Source organism: Gymnoscopelus microlampas (genome assembly GCF_963454915.1).
Source record: "Gymnoscopelus microlampas genome assembly, chromosome: 16".
Taxonomy (NCBI): domain Eukaryota; kingdom Metazoa; phylum Chordata; class Actinopteri; order Myctophiformes; family Myctophidae; genus Gymnoscopelus; species Gymnoscopelus microlampas.
Window position 1 is genome coordinate 19114323 of NC_139953.1, and position 19272 is coordinate 19133594.

At 41.7% G+C, this 19272-nt stretch overlaps 3 protein-coding genes across 3 annotated transcripts in view; 1 reads left to right on the forward strand and 2 right to left on the reverse strand.

The window, feature by feature from the left end:
- The window catches only part of LOC311063319 (uncharacterized protein), a 5442-nt gene extending 4622 nt beyond the window's left edge, over positions 1 to 820 (reverse strand). Inside the window, exon 1 of the mRNA XM_084082696.1 lies at positions 683 to 820. The gene's annotated coding sequence lies outside the window, so the exon portion shown is untranslated. The remainder of the gene's footprint in view (positions 1 to 682) is intronic.
- Positions 821 to 2333: 1513 nt separating this feature from the next.
- On the reverse strand, positions 2334 to 6238 carry paqr8 (progestin and adipoQ receptor family member VIII). Its single transcript, XM_084082721.1, has 2 exons — positions 6033 to 6238; positions 2334 to 4504 (listed from the first exon to the last, which is right to left on the reverse strand). The coding sequence occupies exon 2, from the start codon at positions 4386 to 4388 to the stop codon at positions 3315 to 3317; it is 1074 nt and encodes a 357-aa protein (XP_083938847.1). The 5' UTR covers positions 4389 to 4504; positions 6033 to 6238; the 3' UTR covers positions 2334 to 3314.
- Positions 6239 to 7726: 1488 nt separating this feature from the next.
- mcm3 (minichromosome maintenance complex component 3) lies at positions 7727 to 18630 on the forward strand. The gene is made up of 17 exons (XM_084082729.1): positions 7727 to 7892; positions 9315 to 9427; positions 10180 to 10388; positions 10896 to 11026; positions 11450 to 11688; positions 12428 to 12533; positions 12691 to 12844; positions 13043 to 13174; positions 13693 to 13901; positions 14101 to 14275; positions 14780 to 14906; positions 15230 to 15380; positions 15691 to 15831; positions 16298 to 16413; positions 17147 to 17211; positions 17441 to 17525; positions 17745 to 18630. Exons 1-17 carry the CDS (start codon positions 7818 to 7820, stop codon positions 17941 to 17943), a joined length of 2427 nt encoding a protein of 808 aa, XP_083938855.1. The 5' UTR covers positions 7727 to 7817; the 3' UTR covers positions 17944 to 18630.
- The last annotated feature ends 642 nt before the right edge of the window (positions 18631 to 19272 follow it).

Consider the following 19272-nt stretch of genomic DNA (forward strand, 5'->3'; position numbering starts at 1 on the left):
GAATTTCATGGCCTGCCCTGCCCTGTATTGGTGACAACATACTTTCATAAATTTGTATATTGTGTATATGTTACAGATTGTATAGTGTCCTGTTTACTGTGTCACAATATGTACACAACCCAGGTAAATGCAAGCTCCCAATCCATTAAGTTATAGTTTCAGTCAAATGTTTTCAGCTCGCCCTAACCCTCAACCCAACGACAAAGACCAAACCACTTTTAAGCCTAGATAACAGGGCCGTCCACACAAAGCAGTATAATTCAACCATATCCTTCACCACTAGTGTCTGTAACTCTGTATAGTTGTGGTGTGGACTCTACACTATTTATAGTTAGTTATATTGCTTCGTCTGGACAGCTCTTTGAAACCTCAATGTTCCTATAACTATAAGAGTGTAAAACTTGATCCATACAGGTCTGTTTTATCCTAATTGTTCATTTAATTCAGAGTTAAAGGAGCTGTAATATGTGATATTTTTTGGGTTAAAACAAAAAGTTAAAGGAACAGTTTCATCTAATTGTATCCTACAGTGTGTATGATACAGAATAAACATAAAGACCGTTACAGGTCCATGTGGTTCCATTTGTACACTCTCTTATGGTTAAATTAACACTGAGGATTGTGACAATGTAGAAATGAAGGTGCGAAAATAAATAAAAATAATACAGAATTCATCATTTACCTTATGTGCTGCTCAGTGGCCAGTAGACACCTGTCGCCTTTACACCTGTATGTTTCCAACTGGCAGTCATGCACCTGCCTGTACTTTATGAGCCCCATGGCCAGCAGGGGAGGGGAAGGCTGTGCCAATACTGATGAACAAGCCCATTGTCTTTACATCACTTCCGCACCTGACTGTCTTGATGCCAGACATACTTGTGTTTGCAAAGAATGTGGGAATACATGTTTAGGATAAATACAGGTACAGTAACATTTCTCAAGGCAGTGGAGTCTCCAGAGGAAGCAAAAGAAATAAAATGAACATGCCCCTTCATATCGTCACATTTTGTTTGGTATGTAACTGCTTGTTGTTAATGTATGGGTGGTCTTATACTGTACGTTTATTAGACAACCAGAAAACGACTTGAACAACACCTCCCCCCTGTGGCAATTTACGTGACTGCAAGAACTTGTCAATTGCTCAATGATATTTTATACTGTATACATTTCAAGTCATTGCAAGATGATTTTCATGCCGTACTGGAATTAATGGAATAGTGGCTTCCGTGAAAATCAAATAAATTCCGGCATGCTTTGGAAAATGGTCAGCAGTAATGTCAAGTATACTGGGAGTCCTAATCAATGGGCTAAACATGTCAGCCGGTCCACCAGTATAGTGGTCATGTAAATGTAAATTCAAATGATCCAGACAAACACAAGAAACTAAAGAAATAATGCTAATAAATCTTCAAAAGACTGCTAGACACACTTCTCCAAAAGAAACAGGGAATTAAATAGGCTAATACAATACAAAGGCCAACAAAAATAATGTGGATCTGATGAGGAACTTTTCTATCTGACAGGCAGTACAACGGTTAAAATAATGCTGTATAGGCTACAAAAAGTACACATCCATCACTCTCTTTCTTGCCAAGAATGGATTACTTAAAAAACAATGAAATCATGCTCACAAGGGAGGCATTAAAAACAGTTAAAGACTGTTTGTCTGTGGATCAGGTTAGCATTCTATGCAGTGTGTGTGTGTGTGTGTGTGTGTGTGTGTGTGTGTGTGTGTGTGTGTGTGTGTGTGTGTGTGTGTGTGTGTGTGTGTGTGTGTGTGTGTGTGTGTGTGTGTGCGTGCGTGCGTGTGTGTGTTCTCGCTGGCGCACGCATGTACGTGCATGTACTGTAACTGTAACTTTGAGTTATGGGCATGAGAATTGAATAAACTTTTGACCTGACCATGAGAATGGTCCATTCTGAACAAGTTGGATGATAATATAAGGCTTATGAATTGTCAGTTGTCGGCTATTTTCACATAAGGTAATGAGTAACGAGCCCATTAAAAAAATCAATATTTGTAATTGTGTTATTGAATTGGAAAAAGTAATTAGATACACAACTAGTTACCACAAAAAGTAGCAGAGTTACAGTAATGTGTTACTTAGTAACGCTCTAGTCTCAACAATGCTAAAAACATACTATCAACATATATATTAGCTCAGCTTACGACCAGTGAGGCTGCTGGCAAACATCAAGTTCCTTAAACAGCCATAAGGGTTGTATTAAATAAAAATAAGAGCAGAAACGTAATTTGCCAGTGACAATGGGGACACCTTTATGAAATGTTTTTTCAAGTATTTTAATACACATAATATATATATATATTAAAATAAATAAATATTATTAAAGTAAATTAAAAACATCTTATGCCAAAACCTTTCTTCGAAAAATGTGATCTGGTTTTATTGCTCTTTCAATATTAAGGTCATTCTGATTTGTCAGGCATTCTTGTGGAGAGTCAGGATCGAAGGAGACTGAATTTGAACCCAGGACAGTTCTAATTGTCACTATAGGCTGTCTGCTTAAGCACTCCCACACTCAATAGCAATGATTGCTAGAATATTATAGAGCTTTCACTTTTTAACAAAAAAACATAATATTTAATATACTGTAAGCTTCAAATGGCCCAAAAAACTGAGAAATTAGACATACATTTTATCTTCGATAATTAATAATAACACTATTACATTTGTATGTGTATGGGATATTCGAGATTGGATTTCTCTCCCTCGGAAGTTGTGAGGGACCAATCGGGGCCCAGTATGCAAATATGGAGCAGGTTTATCATCAGATGCATTTTTTTATTTGCCCGTCGGAAATGCAGGTTCCACACAGAGATTCCAGACTAATATCTAGATAGTGATATTAGTCTGGCCCATGCCAGGCTACCACTGCTGACCTAGAGGTTAAGGCGCGTACCACAAATAGGCTCTAATGCAGCCTGACAGTGAGTTGCAGGTTCGATTCCCGAGCCCGAACAACCTTTGCTGCGTGTCACTCCTTGTTTCTCTCACCCGGTTTCCTGTCTCTCTCTACTGTGTACTATCACTAAAAGGCAGAAAACCCCCCAAAATATCTTAAAAAAAACCTAAACCGAATTCTTTCCTTCAGCCAGCAACATAACTATTGAAGGATATGTCAACCAGATTCCATTCCCAAAACATACATTTTATTAACATTATTATTTATTAACATCTTGCAAGATCAATATTTTCAACACACAATCTGATTGTTAAACATATACATAAAAAAACGCCTTTTATTCTTGACTATTACAAAATATTTTTCTTCTTTTTGTCACGCTCTCCTTGTCATTTGCCCCTTTGTCTTTCTTGCAGTCGTCTCTGTATGTGTCTCCTCATGAGGAGCGCTGTCAGGGAGCAACAAAGGACCAAGACAGGGAAGGATACACAGGCCCACCACAGCTGTCTCTCCCCAAACACCTCCATGATTGAATCCCTCCGCCTGGTGTGGTCCTGGAGAAGGGCCTCCAGCTGGCTGAGAGTGCACAGGGACAGAAGCAGATGGAAGATCTGGTGACCCTGTCCCACAAAGTCACAGCGACCAGGAAGGAAGCACTCGGGGACGGGGCAGGAGAAAAAGAAAGCAGCCAACAGGAATAAGGCCACCTGGAGGGCATGGAAAGGCATGGCCGGTTCATGTGCCCAGGGTACGGAGGTCAGGCGGTGGACCACAGGGCTGATGTCTAGGACATACGCCATGCAGGTGGGAATCAGCTGGCAGATTTTACGTCTCAGCGGGTATGGCCGCTGGTAACGGGACTTGGCGTAGCAGCAGCCGTAGCAGGACAGCCACGCTAAAAAGGCAGCTCCAGGTAAAAACAGCGCCCCGATGCCATTTTCTCTCCACGCGGGCTCGGAGGAGTAGAAGTAATGGCCCAACGAGCACCCGTACTGGTACACAGCCACTCCCACATAATCCAGGAAGAAGAGTGAGTAGTGTGAGAGTTCAGAATGGGACTGCCACAGGTGGGCGACCACACTGCAGAGCAGGTAGGTGAGGGAGGACAACACGTAGAGGCACAGAGGCAGTGAAGTCACATCCCAGGTGTGCCCCGCAGCACCCATGTAGGCCCACCACCGGAGCAGCAACACGGGGCATGCCAGCAAGTGGGTCCAAACATTCAGGGACTCGTTGTGCCTTTGGAAGAGGCTTAGCAAGTAGCAGCGCCAGTCCTGCCCCACGGGACGATAGCCAGACAGGATAAAGGGCTCCTGAAACAAGCTGGGAACCTGTGAGACTAACACGGTGGGGCTGGGGGAGGACGGGCAGGGAGGGAACAGGTCCAAGAAGCGAGGGAGGCGCTTGAACTGTTTTATGTTCAGGGTCAAGGTGCTGAGACGCTGTAGAGTAACTCCCGACATGGCTGGTTGCGTCACAACAAAGGGTGGTGTTTAACAGGCCGAGGACAGAGGGTGTTGGGACTAATGGACGGAGAGGTGGATGAAGAGAGAGCGGCGATGGTGGTGGCCAGAAACCGCTGTGAGAGGAAAACAAGGACACAAGAGACATACAGTGAATCAAAATGATGATCACATGATGCATCTGAGGAACAGAGGTATTGACAGAGGAGATAAAAGGAGGTCAAGGAAGGGGGTCGGGGAGGGGACGACAGAAACCTAATATCCCCATGAAGATATATGGCCCCATGAAGATATAGGCCCATCCCCTTTGGGTGTATGGTAAATGTTTGGGTCCCACACAGGTGACCTAGGCTTTCTTTCAAGGTGGCTACATTTCACACACCAACATCACAAGAGAGAGGAATGTAGCCTAATACCTGTGCTGCCAGCAATGGAGACACCAAGTCGAATACTTGCAACATAGCCTAGTGTTTACTAATTCTACACTGGAAAAACAGGTATGCAGTATGCCACTGAGAGAGAGAGAGAGAGAGAGAGAGAGAGAGAGAGAGAGAGAGAGAGAGAGAGAGTGTGTGTGAGAGAGAGAGAGCGAGAGAGAGAGAGAGAGAGAGCGAGAGAGAGAGAGAGAGAGAGAGAGAGAGAGAGAGAGAGAGAGAGAGGGGGGGGTGCTATTCCTAGAGAGAGATATCTATAATGTGCTGTTCCTATGGTTATGGAGTCAAGACAAACACTCTCCCCACTGATCATTCTGTTCTCCAGCTAACCCCTCCTGGATGGTGTGTAAAGTAAACACTTTCCTACACATTAGGCTGATATGCTAATATTCCTCATTATCCTTGTTGCTTAATTGAAATAATTTCCAAGAGAGTAATATCCATGACACTTCGACAAACTACAAACTGTAGGCTACTGAACTTAAATGAGCTCTGCTGAGCCAGAGCAGAGATTTTCTCTGTTCAGGATAAGTACTGTACTTACAGTAAGTACAATTTTGAGGTATGTTTTACTTTACTTCCAAGTTTCAGTGCTTTTACTTCTACTCAACTACATCTCAGAGGCAAATATTCTACTTTTACGCCACTACAATTATTTGAAAACTTTAGTTAATAGTTACTTTGTAAATTTTGATTATTATTACAAAACATACATTACCCACTTAAGCCCTATATACATTTCGGCCATTTGAAAATAGCTGATCTACAAGTTCATGATGCGACGCATTGTGAGCTTGTAGATCTGCTATTTTCAAAAGATTTTTATACATTTGAAAACTTGAATAATAATAATGAATACTTTATACTTTTTGTACTTTAAGTATATTTTGATGCCAACACTTTTGTACTTTTACTGAAGTACATTTTGAATTCAGGACTTTTACTTGTAAGTTAACAGTATTTCTACATTGCAGTATTGATACTTTTACTTAAGTAAGAAATGTGAGTACTTTTTCCACCTCTGCCTATAACCATAGTTACACCTTTGTTTAATTGGATTAAAATGTGTATTTTGCCGCCCCTAAGGAGGGATATTACATATCATACGAAATGTGTACTTTGTAGTTAAGCTATAATCTATAGACAAATGTCCTCTTATTTCCAATGGATGGATAGGAGTCAGGAATGGAGGAAGATAACATCATCTCACCTGTTTTTGCTCTGATCGTTTCCTTCTGTTTTATGAGTCCCAATAAAGGTATGCAGGAACAGCCAGTAACCAAAACTCATAGCATGACAGTAAACAACTACATGTTGACAGACAGTCCGTGGCCGTTGTGCAAGGATCGTTCAGGCTCTTCAGGAAAAAGGCAGAACAGAGAAATGACACAAGTTCAGGTTCAACCTGCAACCTGGAAAGTTAAAAGGGTGGGCGTGGACTAGCCATGGATCACACGACGGTTGTCTGTCACGACCGTCATGGATGAACTTCAACCTGGTGTTTTCTCCCTTTTTGGCCCGTACATCTATGTTGAGGTATCAAATATAAAAGGCAACCATGACCACAGATGTTGCAATTATGTACGGGCCCTCATAAGTATTCGTATCCTCCGTATTGTTCAATAAAAAGCATTTAAATGTGATTGGTGGCCATTTTCTCATAGAGTTGTAACGTATCAGAGTGCAATACACCTCCCAACCAATAGGGTCACGTGGTTGAAAACATTATGGAGAAAATTCGGAGAGGCCACCAATTGGATTAAAATGCTTTTTATTGAACAATACGGAAGATACGGGTACTTCTGAGAGCCCGTACATAATTGTAACATCCGTGGCCATGGGGTAAGCACTTTATATTGGCAATCTGAACGTTGTTGTAGATGTACAGGCCAGGGCCGGCCGGCGGCCGCTGCTATAAGCAATATAAGCGGTCGCTTACGTAGATGGAGAGCACCAGGTTCAAGTTCATCCATGATGATTGTCATAATATGACTGTCATGTTCAGGACTAGGCGTGGACCTCAGGTTCAGGAAACGCCCTAACCCTGCGTTTTAACAGCGGGCAACTCTCGGGCGATGCCGGGCAACATCGCCCAAAATATAATGAAAGTCTATGAGAGCCGGCGATCGGGCGAAGTGGGCGGGGGGGCGATGAAAGATGGATTTTCTTTATCTTTTTGGGCGATATCGCCCGGCATCGCCCAGAGTTGCCCGCTGTTAAAACGCACCGTGAGTGTTGTTTTTATACACCTAATGTGAAATAAACATGCGTTACAGAAAATAAAGGACATTATCCTATATTTAGCTGTAGCTACGTCGCCATCTACTGTACAGTTGTGTGCACTGCTAAATACATAACGTGGGAAGTACTACCAACTTATTATTTTTTTCAAGTACAATTTTGAGCTACTTTTACTTGAGTATTTCAAATATATTATACCTTTACTTCTAGTCCACTACAATTATTAATTAGTTACTAGTTACTTTGTAGATTTAGCCAATCTACAAGCTCACAATGCGTCGCTGTGAGCTTAATAAATTAGTGCTTTCTACTTTTGGTACTTTAAGTACATTTTGTACTATTTCTCAACTTTTACGTTGCGGTATTGATACTTGTACTTAAGTTAAAAAAAAGTGAGTACTTTTTTCACCACTGGTCACCAGTGAATCACCATCATTGTACACAAGGGTTTCCTCTCCTCTTTGCTTAGGACAGCCCTTCATGTAATGTTTTCGCGCGAGTTATTGAGTGGGCGGGCTCGTGCGTCAAAGCGAAGCGTTCTATTGGGCAGTCACCAGTTACCCGCCGTACTTGCAAATGAGAAAATGCTCTGTGGACCAATCGCGTGTTACGTTTGACGTCTGTCCCGGCACACGGTGGCGCGAAACCTCCATCGTTGTTGTGTGGTTTTGCAGACAACGGGGAACACACACAGCTCGTCCAGTCTGTCTATTCATTTGAGGTTTATAATATTTAATATAGATAATCGATCATAATGGCAACGGGCGTTATGGAGGACCTGGAAATGAGGGAAGCTCAGAGGCAATACCTCGACTTCTTGGATGACGAAGTAAGTTGAACGTTTTGTCTTGGCTACTACTAGTAATGTATTATGAAAGTGACAAGATCAGCCATGCGGCCTGCAGGACAAAAGGACCAGACTTAATTCATTTACAGCTTCAAGCGAACTCATAATCATACGCAGTGATGGAAGAAGTACTCACATTTGTTACTTGAGTATTAACTAAGTATCAAAAGTATTGGCATCAAAATGTACTTAAAGTACCAAAAGTAAAAATCACTCATTGTGCAGAATGTCCCACAAGTGCACAAAACGTATAAAAATCTTTTGAAATGTTATGAGCTTGTAGATCTGCTATTTTCAAATAGCCGAAGTATATAGGGATACAGTGGTTAATGCAACAGTAATAAGACTGCTGCATTAAGACCGTTGAGACAGAGCGTGTGGACACTAGTATGCACTGAACTCATTGAACTGTGTTTTAATGCACAGATGATCATTCTGATCAATGTTTTAATTGGACTCCCCATTGCAGACACATTCTTCCCATAAATTATTATGTACATTAGCGACTCTCTTAAATGCTCTTTACTGTATTTATATTATTTTCTATCTATCTATATTTTTTTTTAACTGCATCATTAATGGGCCTGCACAATTAAGAATTTCACCCATATTACCTGTAATGTGATTTGACAATAAAGTTTGATTCTGAATGCATGTATTGTAATAATTATACAAATCTACAAAGAAACTAGTAACTAAAGTTTTCAAATAATTGTAGTGGAGTAGAAAGTACAATATTTGCCTCTGAGATGTAGTGGAGTAGAAGTAAAAGTACTGAATTGGAAATAATCCAGTAAAGTAAAAATCCCTCAAAATTGCACTTAAGTACAGTACAGTACAGTTGTTTGAGTTGATTGCAACTAACATGATGCTAACCTGCATATGAATAGTCTATGTAAAATGTAGCAATTAATTAGTCTTAAATGTCTTATTTATTTAGTAGTGGGTCAGTTCTAAACCGATTAAACCAGGGGTTCTCAGCCTGCAGTGGTCCTTGAGGGGGTTCCAGTTGGTCCCCAGCTAAATGATGGAGAGTTGGTAACCAAATGGACCCTTATAGATCTTTAACTCTTGAGAGTGTAAAATGAACCCTTACGGGTCCATTTGGTTTCATTTTACGCTCTAAGAGTTAAATTATTGTTAAGCATCTGCATAACTTAATTAAAGAATTGTTACTTTGATCAACGTTTGCCTGTCATCTCTCCTATGGTACCAACATCAATACAGCATGGAATTGTGGACAAAATCGTATCCAACGATAACAAAATATTCTAAGTCTTGGGTCTGAGAGGTTAAATCTAATCAAATGATGGTCCGTGGCTCAAATGCAGAATAAATAATGGACCTTGATATGAAAAGGGTTGAAACCCACTGGATTAAACCATCACTGTTCACTTCTTACAGCAAGACCAGGGTGTGTACCAAAGCAAGGTCCGGGACATGATCAGTGACCAGAAGTCTCGTGTGATCGTCAACATCAACGACTTGAGACGACGTAATGAGACCAGAGCTGCAAAGTAAGTGAACAGAGTACGGGACACCCATATGACTGTTTTAGTTTGTTGTGTTACTCATTGATCACTGGGTATCTTAACCCATTTAGACCTGAGGCCTATTCTACAAATGTCTTCTAAATCCTAACAGTTTTTTGAAAAAACGTATGTTGCTATATCAGGGGTTCTCAAACTTTCATTTGAGAAATATTTTGTTCCAGGGTCCTTGACTTGCAATTTCTTTTTTTGCTATTTTTGAATAGCCAAAGATATCTAAAATGACACAGATGCGTTCCGGTTCTTAATGGGTTAAGATCCACGCCCACAGCCCAAACGTTGTCTTTTTATGAAATGTTCATAAATACATACATGTGTCCTCTTATATTAGCAAACCCATGACATTCCCTGTCTGTGCCTGTGTGAGAAGTACACTGAACACGACAATGCAGAAAAGATGACTTTTAAAGAAATGTCCTGTTTGAGACTGGACTGATGAAAGACCGCTAGGTTGGATGGCGTGCAAGTCCTGTGGTGGGAATCAAACCCATGTTAGGGTTAATGTTATGTTGGTGCTTTAGCCTTCTAATAAGCTAGTGGTTCTCAGCAAAATTAGATAATATAGCATCAAAATCCTTGTAACCACTTTGATACTATATAAGTATATTGGTTAGATAAAAAATTGGTGGTCGTTGACATGAACATGTTTGAGAACCACTGCTCTAAGCCGTCACAACAAAGCCACCTGGAGAGTATTCAGTCAATCTCTGTTCTGCCAGGCTGATGAGCCATGCCTTCGAAGAGCTTCTGGCGTTCCAGGGCGCGCTAAAGGACCTGGTGGCCTCGATAGATGCCACCTATGCCAAGCAGCACGAGGAGTTCTTCATTGGCCTGGAGGGGAGCTTTGGCAACAAGCACGTCACCCCGCGCACCCTCAGCGCCCGCCTGCTCGGTAGCATGGTCTGCGTGGAGGGCATTGTCACCAAGTGTGAGTACAGTCAGTGTCCCCCAGGGTGAACTTGAGGCTGTCACTAGCAATTCTGGGCCCTGAGGAGATAATATGATCCATGGTGACATCTTGTGGACTTCTGTGTAGCCTCTAGCTAGAGTGCACTATTAACTATATCACTCTCCTTTTATGACTGCTGCCTGTCTCATCTGTTGATCTCACTGTGTTTCTATTTATCTGTATCTATATACGTATAAAGTTACAGTACATGCTAGTGTATACCAGCGGATGTGCTATTGAAGAAATACAAACTGTCTGTTATACAAGTATTTGTGACTTTCTGTTATAAAAGTATGTGTTCCATTTGGAACAATCCTGACCTTTTCAGACACAATAAGCTTGTTTAGTGCGAAATCCTCAGTTTCCTCACTTTGTATTATGTAACCTATATTGATTACTTTAATCACAGCAGACATGAGCATCTTCACAGCATGGTTTACCTTTGGAATTAGTTTGAGTGAGTATATGTATTCTTCATGTCCCCAGGCTCCCTGGTGCGTCCCAAGGTGGTACGAAGTGTTCATTACTGTCCTGCCACCAAGAAGACCATGGAGAGAAAATACACAGACATGACCTCCCTGGATGCTTTCCCCTCAACTGCCATCTACCCCACCAAGGTAATGACTCGCATGACACAGACCTGCAGCTCTGGCCCAGGTTATTTAATTACATTGTTGTTTAATCCTATGTGATTGTTATTTCACTATCAGATAATGTACTGTATTTATACATAAATTGTGAGGGTGCCTATAGCCCTGGAGAGACCCCAACGGTTTGTAAATGAACTTACCACTGCGATTATGAAGTGATGATCTTATATAAATAAGACTTATTTATATATATTTCAATATTAAATGTTAACCGTGTCGACCTCCTCACAGAAAATATAAAAAGTCCTGTTTCTGATCAACTGCAAGCATGCCAATGACGGCATCTTACATTTCAAGGACCCCTATTATGCCTGGCTGTAGGAAAATGGAGGTGCAAAAGTGTGCTATTTGTAATAAATAGAATAAACCCCCCCCCCCCCCCCCCCCCAGGATGAGGAGAACAACCCCCTGGAGACAGAGTTTGGCCTGTCTGTCTACAAGGACCACCAGACCATCACCGTGCAGGAGATGCCAGAGAAGGCGCCCGCTGGCCAACTGCCTCGCTCTGTCGACATCATCCTGGATAACGACCTGGTGGACGCGATTAAACCTGGAGACAGGGTCCAGGTGATTGGAACGTACCGCTGTCTGCCTGGCAAGAAGGGAGGGTTCACTTCTGGAACCTTCAGGTGAGGCATGACGAATGTTTGAAGACAGAGTTATAGAATATCATCTTTTTGTAGTTAAAATAAGATACTGTGTGCTGTAGCTGACACACTGCTTTTTATATAGTTATATTGAACATTGACTGTATGCTCTGTAGACCAATGGCACCTTGCTTGATGTTAGCCCAGTACACAAGAAGAAATGCCTTTAGCTGTGTGGTTTGCAGACAATAAAGCATACAGTACATCCAGGTAGTTTGAAGGACCATACCGGTGTTCTGGCATGTTTAGCACTACTTAAACGTGTTTAGCCAACTTAGTTATTCAGGTAAATCTGGTAATATTTGAATGACTATAGCCCAATACATGCTCCTTCTGACATCAGAACATTTTGTTCAGAAAGGGAGGTTACAAACGGACATCAATTCAGAACTACTGATTTGCGGTCTCAAAAGCTTTTCTCAGAAGTCGTGCACTCCCAGGCCCTGACTGTCCAAACCTGAATTTTCTTCTGATGTCGGAAAGAGCATGCATGTATTGGCCTTATGGAGGAAAAGTAAACAAACGTAAATTCTAATGATGAAAAAATAGCCATTAACGATGGTCTATGTTTATATGTGATATACTGTATGGCCGAAGCTGTGAATAGACACGCATGGAAGGATCACTGTTCAAAAGTATGATCTTAATACTGTAATTCAGTCATATTCAACATATTGTCAAGTGAAAAAGACTTATTAAGAACTGTCTTGTTCCTTCCCAGGACCATCATGATCGCCTGCCAGGTGAAACAGATGAGTAAGGAGGTGGCTCCCCAATTCACTGCTGATGATGTGGCCAAGATCAGACGCTTCAGGACGTCCGAAAAGGTTAGCTGATACAGAGATCATTGTGAAGTGTTTTTCCCCCCTCTGGAGATTTGAGCAAATCAGTTGCCAGTTAATTGTTTAAATTGATTTCCTGTATTTCCTGAACTTCAGAAATCACATTAAACATGTGTCCTTTCATATTCCGTGTTCTTTCTAGGATGTTTTCAAACAGCTGGCACACTCTCTTGCCCCAAGCATCCACGGCCATGAGTACATTAAGAAGGCCATCCTTTGTATGCTGCTGGGAGGTGTTGAGAAGATCCTGGAAAATGGGTCACGCATTCGAGGAGACATCAACGTTCTGCTGATCGGTACTGCAGTGTTGTCATCAGTGTTACGCATTTCCTGACGTTATTTTATTTATTTGTGTCTTTTGATGGATCAAATCATGACATTGGTTAGCACAGTGTGTTTTTAATCCATGTATTTATTTTTAAGTTGGCCCATCAGTACCTCGGTCAAGTCCAGTCTGTAGTCCTTGACCGCCTCTGTCTATCCATGCATTCCAGGTGATCCGTCCGTAGCGAAGTCGCAGTTGCTGCGCTATGTGCTGCATACAGCTCCCAGAGCCATCCCCACTACTGGACGAGGCTCTTCTGGAGTGGGTCTCACTGCTGCTGTCACCACCGACCAGGAGACTGGTACATTACACACAAGCACACACACCCCTAGTGTTATTCAGGCAGAAATAAATAAGTATACATATATAACTCCATGGGCACCAGTTTATGACTCATTGTGGATTTTTAGACCAATGTGCCTCTTGGCCTAAAATAATTGATTTGTGAGTTTTTCTTTTGTCAGTGGAAAGTTGTACTGTCAGAGCAGAGGCTGTTTGAGAGGAGCAAATGCACAGACACAATACTTTGCCATCAAATGATCATTGTTTGAAAGAAAGTAAAAGATTCCAGCACACATGGCTCGTCTCTGCATAATTTTCTATTTTGTTGTCGATGTTTCGTTCGTATGACCTTTTATTATGACCTTTATCAATGCTTGATGAAGTTCAAGACTTCATTTATGTACAAACATAACATAAATGGAGGTGAATTATGTGTGAGGGAATCGTGTACTTTCTGTATGTTTTGTGGGGATGTGATTTACTAAGGGTTTTTAAACGACATACACGCATTATTCAACAATCTCATGTCCTCTCCAGGTGAGCGTCGCCTGGAGGCAGGTGCCATGGTGCTGGCCGACCGGGGGGTCGTGTGCATCGACGAATTTGACAAGATGTCGGACATGGACCGCACGGCCATCCATGAAGTGATGGAGCAGGGCCGTGTATCCATTGCAAAAGCAGGCATCCATGCCAGACTCAACGCCCGCTGCTCTGTGCTGGCTGCTGCCAACCCTGTCTATGGCAAGGTGAGTCTGTAGGGACTGTATGTGTCAGACAGGCTGCATGCAGGTCCTGGAAAAAAGTCTTGGGTTATTTGGCTGAATTGGCTCTAATTTCTAGGCCATAAATACAGTTCAATTCGCTCTCATTTTCACATTCATGTTTATTCCACTGGTGAAATTGGTATTTCATTCAACAACAAAATTGCCTGTATCCTGTGCCCAGTATGACCAATACAAGACCCCCATGGAGAACATCGGGCTTCAGGACTCCCTGCTGTCGCGTTTTGACCTCCTCTTCATCATGCTGGACCAGATGGACGCTCAACAGGACAGAGAGATCTCTGACCACGTGCTGAGGATGCATCGTTACCGTGACCCCCATGAGCAGGAAGGATCAGGTACCGTCACATCCTGACTGTTCTTATAACTCAGAGTACGGGTCCATTTGGTTACATTTGTAACATTCTCAGAGTTAGAAATGTGAAAATGAACACTGAGGATTTAACTGTTTACATGACATAAGACTTTGACTTTATTTAATAGAGTCACCTAAAATAATTGCCTTTGTGTGGGATTTTGGTTTTGTCAAAGCAGGTAGCAGGTACCGGAATCAGAAAAATGTTTTTTTTTTGGCCAAAATGTGAACGATCCATAGGAATTAGATTTTTGTGATCAGTGCAAGAACAATTAAGGTTACAATCGGCGTTCCAATAGCACAATACACAGATACAAGACATGAGTACCAAGAACTTTAAGTCAAATACTACAATGTCATTGAAAGGTTTGTTAAGCCACAAACTGCTTCTGAGATGAAACGGTTCAGGTGGAGCGGGGAAAAATTCAGTATGTTTTTTCCCACTCTTTATTATTTGTTGCTTATGAATTGTTCCCTTTCTCCTAAGTTCTGGCGTTCGGTGGAACAGTTGACGTTTTGGCCACAGAGGACCCAGATTCAGCACAACAAGACCAGGAGGAACTGCAGGTTTACGAGAAACACAACAACCTGCTGCATGGCAGCAAGAGGCGCAGGTAAACGCGCGCACACACAGTAACTTGACATGATGGCTTCAGACATTTTCTTTATTTGCCTTCAGCTCTAGATGAACTATATGATTAACATAACTTTTTCTATTCAATATCCTTCATTTCACTTTCGAACAAGTATACCCATTTCAAGCATGTGATTATAGGCTTTTGAGCTAGTAGATTGGTTATATCTGCTATTTTTGCGTGACACCGTCGTCTTTTATCCTTGCATCGACTTTTATCCTAGCAGGTTGACATCAAAGGTGTTTTTGTAAAAGGGATGAAGTGTCAAATGTAATATAACATAATAAGCCTTTATGTTTCAGGGACAAGATCGTGAGCAAGGAGTTCATGAGGAAATACATCCACATTGCCAAGGTACTGACTCCAGTGCTGACACAGGAGGCGGCCAATCACATCGCAGAGGAGTACTCCAGACTGAGGAGTCAGGAGCAGCTGGGTTCCGACATTTCTCGGGTAAGTAGAATACACACAAACGCACACAAAGCCATGAAAGTGTTTTGGAAATTGACAGGGAATATCGCTCATCATTGTACAAGTGGTGAATTATAGTTTACCAGGTCCTCCTCATAGACAATTTGTCTCTGTCCATTAAATTAAATTAAAAAAAAAAAAAAAATGGACACTAAAAACACTAATGGACAGGAAATAAACTGTAAAAGCCAATTGTGTGTAGTATTTAACAACCACAGACCTGTAGAAACCCAGTTTGTACCATATTATACTTTGAAATACTCCAACATTGCTGTGCTTTTCTTTCCATCAGACCTCTCCGGTGACGGCTCGTACGTTGGAGACCCTCATCCGTCTGTCCACGGCCCACGCCAAGGCCCGCATGAACAAAGCTGTGGAGCTGGAGGACGCAGAGGTGGCTGTGGAACTGGTCCAGTTCGCTTACTTCAAAAAGGTTTGTACATGCCTTGCCCTTTATGTATGTACACTGTATGTATGTGTGTATGAAACATATAAATCATGTGACCACCGCTCTGTCCTTTCAGAAGCTTCAGTTTATGTCAAAGATTCTGCCATTTACCTAACTTTCTTTGTTTAAACAACAGTCTAATTACGGCATAGCCTCCCTGTCCAATCTTAAGCTACTGATAGTAAGTTACTATGAGTGCAGTTGTGAACGCTGCTGCGTGTGTCACAATGTGGTGTTCAGTGGTGAAGCCGCACTATGGCTGATCGTGTTGATGTCCTAGTGTGGTAGTGCACGGTCTGGATCTCCTCCTGAGATTATAACTGCAAGCAGTGCACTTTGATGAGCTGCATTTCTAAAGGTCGACCTGCAACGTTGTTGTGAAATGGACTCTGGATTGAGATGCCAGCGTAAAGGAATCTTATTTGTGTATTGTTCCTTGTGCTCTGAGCAGGTTCTAGAGAAGGAGAAGAAGAGGTCCAGAAAGGAGCACGACTCTGGGTCAGAGGATGAAGAAGGAGAAGCAATCACACAGTCTCAGAGCAGCACGCCTCACACACAGAGAAAGAGGTAAACACACACACACACACACACACACACACACACACACACACACACACACACACACACACACACACACACACACACACACTTGCATCACTTATTGCTTCTAGATGAGGCATTGCTCTGGAAACTAAAATGTTGTAAAAATAAAGTTCAAAGTATAATAATAATAATAATGGATTTTATTTATAACGCACTTTACATTTACAAGAAATCTCAAAGTGCTACAGAAGGCAATTGCATAAAAACAGAGACTAATATAGTATAGTATAATTGTAGTTTTACTTTTTCTACTCCAAATAAAGTTGTGTACACAGCCATAAACTCATCTTCGACTGGAGGATTGTACTATTACTGGTTTTGTGCTTCCAAAACAATTGTATGTTCCCGGAACATATTTGGGGTGTCAGACCCCGGTGAACAGAGCTTGTGTTTCTAAAACACCTTCCCAGAACAATATCTCTTAATATATTTCAAACTTCCAGGTTGGTTTGACCTTAAACTTACCAAACATTTTATTTCTCTAACTTTTGTCAATTCAGGCCCATACTGGGAATTTGGGTTGTCTAGAAATAAAGCCGCAATCAAAAAACGTACAATTTAAAACGCAAAGCAATCCCTCATACTGTATCAGTCCTACACAATCTATCAAAATGATGCAAGAAAAGGAAAATACCAAGTTCTCCTAACACAGTACTGTTGATTGATGACATTAATCACTTCATGTGTTGTGTTGTAGGAGTCGCCGTGGATCCCAGGGCGACGATCCCTTTGACTTTGATGCAGAGCATGACGTCCCTGAGAGTAAGTCCACTGTTCCTCGACCTTTTATTAGGGCTGTTCGCCTTTTATGTACATCAAAGTCCAACTCCTTGTTACTTGGACCGTTACCTGCACAATCTGATAACAAATGGAGTGGACCACATCTAATGACTTGTGGTGGTTTGTTATAGTCTTAATTCAACCTTGTGGGCATGTAATTTGCTGTATGACAAACTTAACCATTCTCCATTGCTCTCTTTGCCCTCCCCAGTTCAGGCAGGAACGCCCAAACCTCCCCCGCCGCAAGAAGAAGAGGAAGATGCTGCCATCCCCCCTTCACAGCTCTCGGCAGACCGGTGGGTTCACTGTCAAGGCCCTCAATGGAGTCGGCTGTGCAAATTTCCCACTTCTTAATGTGTGGTTTAAAGTGATGCCACACACAAAGGGAAACAAAACGTCTCATTTTGTTTGCTTTGCATGATATTGTCCTAATAATAATTCCACCTTTCTTTGTCACTCTTCCTTGATCAATCTCTCTCTTCTCTATATTCTGTCCTCTATCTCTGTCCCCCCAGGATGAAGGAGTTCAAGTCCTCTCTGTTCACTGTCTTCCAGTCACAACATGCTCAGTCGGTGGGGCTGATTGCCCTGACCGCTGACCTCAACAAGGAACGCCAGATGCCCTTCACGAAGGACGAAATTGACGCCGCGCTGACCCGCATGCAGGACGACAACCAGATCATGGTGGCAGACCAGATCATTTTCCTCATCTGAGGAGGAGTGAGAAATGCCTTGGAGGTGGGTTGGACTCTGAGATGTTTGTCTCTGAGACCAAGAAATGGACTTGTGAAAAAAGAAAAGTAATTTAGCAAAAATCTTTTGTTTTTTATATCATTTTAGTTTTCAAGGTTTGAAATTCCCAACTCATTCATTTTCAATAATGAAGATTCCTGTTTTTCGGCAGTGTCCAGCAAATAATATTTAGTTTCAGCATTATTTCTCAGGTCACGTCCCTGGTAGAGTTAAATATTGGAAAATGTGTTTGTCTCTGACTGGAGGCAAGATACAAATTCTATGGAAAGACGTTGCAAAGAAAGTACATACTGTATAACAATGTTGTCTATGTTTAAGGTTTAACAGTTTTTATAGAACTGTTTTGTAATGGTCAGTAACCTCCCTGTTCCTTTTCAAAGCCAACATCGGCCGCATCAAGAATCAATTACAATTGATTTTTATGTTTTATTTTACCCACTAATTGCTTATGTTCAGGCAATACCTTTTAAAACAATACTAGTTTTAGGATGATGTCTTACCATTTATTGTTTTATAATGGGGTTTATAATACATTTCTGTTATTGGAATTTGGAAAAGGACCCCTGCTTCCTTGTGTATATAAAAGATTTCCATTGTTTCATAACTGTATATGCACAGCAAATGGAAAATAAAACTCCATGGCATGTTCTTAGGTTGCTGCGTGCTTGATTCACCGTGCAACAGTGGGACAAGTATTTGTGAAGGGGAAATATAACTATGTTTTGGGGGTTCTTTACACTTCAGTGGAAAGGGCTGTGAAGAGTACAAGACCAGAGGAGTGTCATGACTTGTTGCTCAATATGAAAGTAAAAAAAAAAAAGTTTTCTTTTTTGCCCCCCTAGTGGTTGTGGCCCTAAGCGACCGCTTATATTGCTTATAGCAGCGGCCGGCCCTGGGTGTCCAGTGCCGAAAATGGCAGATCCACAAGCTCTCAATGTGTCGCACCGCAACGTGTTGTCAGCTTGTACTGTAGATAGGCTTTTTTTTGCCACGGGACACCATTGTATGACTAAGTATAAATCAGGCTTAAATACTACTGTCCTTTGCACCTGCCAATATTTCTGCATTTAAGGTAGGCGAAGCGCAAGCGGTTTAAAGAAAAACAAACAAACTTTGGTCATAGCCAATTGGAATGGAATCTGGAATCTAACTGATGCATCGTGATCACATGACCCCAGAGATAATGTGTACCGATTTGTATGAGTTTTGGACAAAATCTGCTGGAGTAGTAGCAAAAAGTGGTTTGAAGAAAACGCACTATGGCAGAAAAGGTAATCTGGCACAAACAGG